Raw genomic sequence first — 6000 nt, 5'->3', positions numbered from 1 at the left:
CCCCGCCCCTCGCAGCTCTCGAGGCGGAGGACTCCCGGTCCCGGTCGGCGCTCGCGCTCGCTCTTCCTCGTCTTCGGCTCCGGCCCCGCGCGCCATGGAGAAGACGGAGCTGATCCAGAAGGCCAAGCTGGCCGAGCAGGCCGAGCGCTACGATGACATGGCCACCTGCATGAAGGCGGTGACCGAGCAGGGCGCCGAGCTGTCCAACGAGGAGCGCAACCTGCTCTCGGTGGCCTACAAGAACGTGGTCGGGGGCCGCAGGTCCGCCTGGAGGGTCATCTCGAGCATCGAGCAGAAGACCGACACCTCCGACAAGAAGTTGCAGCTGATTAAGGACTATCGGGAGAAAGTGGAGTCCGAGCTGAGATCCATCTGCACCACGGTCCTGGTGAGTCCGCGCTTGCCTCGGTGCGGCGAGAGGGCGGCGCGCGCGGAGCCCCGGGATGCCTTTGGTTGGGGACTTCATGGGCACGGGAGAGGAACGTGGGCCAGGGCTGGCCTCATTGTCTGCTGGTGTAGAGGGTTTGGGAAGGTGAGCCACTCGCTTCCTTAATGTGTTGCTTCAGTTCTTGAGACTCGAGAAGCCGCTTTTCCAAGGGTGAGTACGTCTTTTTCCAGATGCTGGGTTGCTGCCACACAGTATAACTGAAACATCCGAGTAGGTTTGCTCAAAGTGAAAATCACTTTTCAGCTTCTTGGACTGGGAGACTGCTTACTGAGAAGCTTTGTGAACCCTTTAAATGTGTTTAATCCATAGGCTTCAGGCAAGTAAAACAAGGCGCAGGCACCTTTTTGATAGAGACCCTGTGATAGGTTTTACACCCAGACCTGGTCATGGAAATGTACTTAGAAAATCTGAACAGATACTTTATTTTTCATGTAAATATCTGTTGAGCTTTGCCCTGTTAAAAATGGGGGAAAAGGGGAGTTCGGTAAATGTGAAAAGGGCATCCCTAAATCTAAAGAACAAAATGTTTGGTAAATTTCAGTATTTAATGACATTCCCTTGCTATTGCATAGCTACAGTTAAACGCTAATGTGTTGGAATGAATTCATTTCTGGTGTGGAGTAGGCAAAGAAAGCTTTCCAGGTTTTGAACTGTCCGGTCTTAGCAAGGGAGGCTGTTGGGTGGAGTAGGTGGCTCCTGTGATTCACCCTTGTTAGTGAGAGAGAACATTTTTAGCTTTGTCATTGCAGGGATCTTTTGATCAATAAGATAAGTTTTTAAATTTGAATAACAGCATTGTATTTTGCAGTGTTTTTCAATGTTTTAATGCTGCAAAGAGTTGTTTCTATGGGTAAAATGAAAAATATCTGATATAGTTTGCCTTTCTTTAAGTGTCACTTTTACAAGAGGCCTACGGATTTTTGACGCGTTTGTTCCACATCGTACTTTTTAAAAGTACTAGAAAGACAAGCATGCTAGATGGTGGTTTTTCAAAAGGGAATAGAGGAAAAAGTTCCTCTTTCCCTCCCAGCCTTCTTTCCCTCCCATCAGACTGGTGGAGTAGGGAATACATTTTTTTCCTCCTAAAAAAAAAAAAACTGTTAACCTACCTGTTTTTTTTTTAATATGAATGACAGGTGATCTGAACAAAGTCATGGCTGGCTGATGGAAATAGCCGGTAAAGGGGCAAACAAAGCAATGCAGAAAGTACGTACCAAAGTGGAAAAAACTTTATTGAGATTATTTGTTTTATGAAGGCGAGACTTTCTTATAGTCTATTCATCTATGTGTTCTTAGCTTCCATTCCCTGCTTGGCATAGAGGAGGCACTCATAAAAGCTTTTTGATCTGAATTGATAGCATTCCAAGAAATTTGCCAACTTGAAAGTGATGGTAGGCTTCAAAAGCATATGGCAATGGTTATTGAAAATGGTATCTATTGGGCGGGCCGGTGGTTCACTTGGGAGAGTGTGGTGCTGATAACAGCAAGGCCATGAGGTATACAGATGGCCAGTTGGCTCACTGGGTGAGCGTGGTGCTGACAGCACCAAGTCAAGGGTTAAGATCCCCTTACCGGTCATCTTTAAAAAAAAAAAAAAAGAAAGAAAGAAAGAAAATATTATCTATTATCAAGGGAAGACTCCTAAGAACTCCATCTGCTAACAAAGTTTTATATATATATATGTATTTCAGGTGCTGTCACAGGGTATTTCAGTCTCTTTTTCTGTTCAGTTATTACTTTGCAGTTTGTTAGTTACCTGTAGGGCTGTCCCGTGGCTCACTCGGGAGAGTGCGGTGCTGATAACACCAAGGCCATGGGTTTGGATCCCTATGTAGGGATGGCCGGTTAGCTCAGTGGTGCTCACAAAACCAAGTCAAGGGTTAAGATCCCCTTACCGGTCATCTTTAAAAAAAAAAAAAAAGAAAGAAAGAAAGAAAATATTATCTATTATCAAGGGAAGACTCCTAAGAACTCCATCTGCTAACAAAGTTTTATATATATATATGTATTTCAGGTGCTGTCACAGGGTATTTCAGTCTCTTTTTCTGTTCAGTTATTACTTTGCAGTTTGTTAGTTACCTGTAGCAATTCAGAATTTCCACAAGATTTTTCCCATTCTATCAAGTTAACCCTGAGCCAAAGGAATATTTGGTTTTTTGGGGGGGCGGGGGTTGTGTGTGTGTGGCTTTTATAAATTTTGGGTTTTATGATGGCATAAGTAGAGATTTTTACTTAGTCAATATGTGACTTGAGAGAGAGACCAGGTATATTAGAGTAGACCTTTCATACAGATCATTTCAATAGGAGAGAACCCCTGAAATTAGGACAGTTTTTTTAATACCAAGAGGAAATAGAAGAGGTGATCTTGATTAATCTGTTACACCAAGGTATAAATAAAATATTTTATTAGTAAAGTGTCAAACTAATTGTGGCTAGATGGCCAACCTATAAAAAATATCCTGGGAAAGCACATCTTCAAGTTGGAAACTATTTGAGAGCCTGCTGTGTGCAAGGCACTGTGCTAAGCAGTATGGGGAAGAACAAAGCTGAGAATCATAGGTTTTGCCCTCCAGTAATTTATAATGTAGAGTGTATATGAGAAGTAAACAAACCTGAATAATATAAGATTTTATAAGATAGATATGAACAAAATGCTGTGTAGTTTGAAGGAAACAGAAACCTCAGAAAAGGCTTCACAAAGCTTTTGGGGTGAGCACTGAGGGAGGATTGGGGAGGGGGATGTCAGTATTCCAGGCAGAAGGAATATACAGGATAGGACTTGTTCAGGGAAGAATGTTTCAGTATGACTGGAGGAGAGTATGTGTAGGGCTGTTGCAGGAGAAAAGCCTACAAAGGAAGGTAGGAACTATGTAAGAGAAGGCCTGAACAAGGGTGTTTTACTCATTTGGTTGACAGTGGGGAGATAGGATTTTTAAATAGTTTTTGAATGGTGTGCATGTAGCAGCACCTAGAATTCATGGTTTGAGTGCTAACCAGTCTGTAATCTGAATTGATAGTCAAGGAAATGATAGGCTAGTGAACAAGAGACTAATAATTGACAAATTAGTAATTTAATAAGGAATCTATCAAAATAATGAGGATAGTGAAACCTAAAGTTTCTGGATATGCATGCTAAAATGGGGTTTTCATTTTTTTCTTCTTTGAATGTGAAAGGAGAATTTGGTGTGGAGAAAGTGGGTGAGACTGACTTGGTTATAGAAGACTAGTAAAAGAGTAACATGAAGGATAGCCAAAAATTTTATCCACAACAGCAGATTCTCAGTGTCTTCTTTCCTTTTCATTGGGTAGGTTGGGGGTGGGATTATTTGGACCTTTTATCCAAAATGAACACGGTGGACAACCCTCAACCCTTTTGATAATCACTGTATTGAGAGAGGTTATTAAACTGTGGAAGCAGGAAAAAAATCATAAAATCCAAATGAATACTCTAAAGAGCAAAGGGCCAAAATGGCCAAGACAAAATTCTCAGTGGAAATCTGAGAGAAGTTAGAGGTTTCATCAAGTTATCTCTGTCTCTCAGTGTCATTTGTAAAACCAGGAGGCTGGGCTAACATTTCTAGGTCTCTTCAAATTCTAGTATTTGGGGGCTGTAAAGTTAGATAGGTCCTAGCCATTCTGCCTCTCCTCTGACTTTCCACCCCTAAAACGAGTAGTTTTTAAAGTCCAAGTTGTGGTAGAGCACGGCCTTATAACACCAAGATTACAGATTTGGATCTACATACTGGCAAGCTGCCAAAACAAAAAGAAAAAGTCCAGATTGAAGAATGTGTCAACAATACATGAAATGTTAAAAAAAATTGGTGGCTTTAGTGAGATGGCGTTGGGAAGATTTGATACAGAAATTAGTGGTCTTAACTGAGTGTTGGGAGGAGCAAAGTTTAAGTGAAAAACCAGGCAGTGGTTAAATAGCACGTTTAAGATGCTTGGGAGTCATTAAGAACTTCGGTGTGAGATAAGGGCAAATCAAAGTTAAATGGGTCCACAAAGCCCTTCTGGGACTTGGGAACAAAATCTATCATTTACAAAGTTGGTGACCTTGGAATAAGATCCAGATACTTAGAGTGTATGTAAGGTAACCTGTATCAAACATATTATCTCTCTCCTGTAGACTAATTTTAGTAGACTAATATCAGTAGGCTGCTTCAGTATAATGCCTAAACAGTTTCAGAGATTAAAGTCATCATCGTTTTTGTTTTTGTTTTTTAAAGCAAGAATCACTTAAAATAGTGTATGAATGTAGAGAATCTCTGAAAGTGGTCTGTGTCATGTAAATTTGGTAATTATGCTTGAATTTAGTTATGTGTTCTAAAATTAATCTCTTTTCATGAAAATGTGTCTCATGCTGGTCATTTTAGAGTAAGACTGATGTTATTCTTGACAGTTAATGAATCTTAATGTGATTTTATTAACATAATGAAAAAAGTATGGGCTCTGGAATCAGAGTTTTGAATCATTGTTCCATTACCTTATGCAGTAGTTTTGTGAGCACCAGCAAGTGTCTTAATATCTCAGCCTCTGTTTCTTTATCTGTAGATTGGTGATGATGGTACCTGCCTTATTGTGGATTTACTATACACTGAGCACTATTTTAATCACTTTGTATACTCACTTTGTTCTGTAAGTTACATTGATAGTATTTCTGCTTTAAAGTTGAGGGAACTGAGGCATAAGGAAGTTAGTAACTTGGCCAAGATCACAAAGCTAGTATGTGGTAGAGCAAGGATTTTGAACCCAAGTGCTGTGACTCCAGGTGAAATTAAATGAAATACAGTAGGCCTAAAATACATGGCTTACTTAAGACCACAGTGTCGATCTCTTTTGAGGAATTTGTGCATTGTGACATAGAATTTACCATTTTAAGTGTACAGTTTTGTAACATTAAGTCCATTCACATTGTTGTACAGCCATTCTCACTATCCATCTCCAGAACTTTTTCATCTTCCCCAACTGAAACTCTATTACCCATTAAACACTAACTCTCTGTTCTCTCCTCCCCCCAGCAGCCACCATTCTGCTTTCTGTTTCTATGAGTTTGACTACTCTAGGTACCTCTTTTAAGTGGAATAATAACATTTTAAAAAATTAAATATAACTTAAAATAGAATGAGAAAAGTGGCATTGTTTTACCTTCATTCAATCTATTGCAATATCACATCTCTTGTAGCTTCTGGAAAACCACTCGTGAGAGAATGACAGTGGGAAAAAAGGAAATAACATTTTAGTATAAGGAAAATGATTTGGCTCCCCCATCCCCACCCCTACTGTTTGAGACAGGTTTCTGAAAATTTCTGCTTTTAATCTAAATGGCCTTGCTGATGTTTATAAACTATTTTAGTCATGAATAAAACTAATTTTCTTTTAATTTTATGTTAGGATATCAAAGAACATATTCGGTCCCCGAATCTGTTGAGTCTTTGTAGGACCTAGTAAGATTGTTAGTAAAGGTTCTCAAACATTTTTCAAAAGGATATAGTACTCCTTTTTCTATAGTAGTAGAATTTATGATTAGAGAGTGTTTGGGGAAAGTAGAA

The 6000-nt window shown here is 40.0% G+C and overlaps 1 protein-coding gene across 3 annotated transcripts in view; it reads left to right on the top strand.

Moving 5' to 3' along the window:
* YWHAQ (tyrosine 3-monooxygenase/tryptophan 5-monooxygenase activation protein, theta) overlaps positions 1-6000 on the top strand; it is a 33059-nt gene that overhangs the window by 1271 nt on the left and 25788 nt on the right. For all 3 annotated transcript variants that reach the window (XR_551685.1, XM_008588700.1, XM_008588699.1), the window contains exon 2: positions 16-388. Coding sequence is in view for 2 of the 3 variants with exons in the window: in XM_008588700.1 (XP_008586922.1) it covers positions 95-388 (294 nt within the window). In the remaining variant the exon portion in view is untranslated. The remainder of the gene's footprint in view (positions 1-15; positions 389-6000) is intronic.

The sequence above is a fragment of the Galeopterus variegatus genome, unplaced genomic scaffold (assembly GCF_000696425.1).
Source record: "Galeopterus variegatus unplaced genomic scaffold, G_variegatus-3.0.2 Scaffold4978, whole genome shotgun sequence".
Lineage (NCBI taxonomy): Eukaryota > Metazoa > Chordata > Mammalia > Dermoptera > Cynocephalidae > Galeopterus > Galeopterus variegatus.
This window is presented reverse-complemented; position numbering and strand designations above follow the sequence as displayed.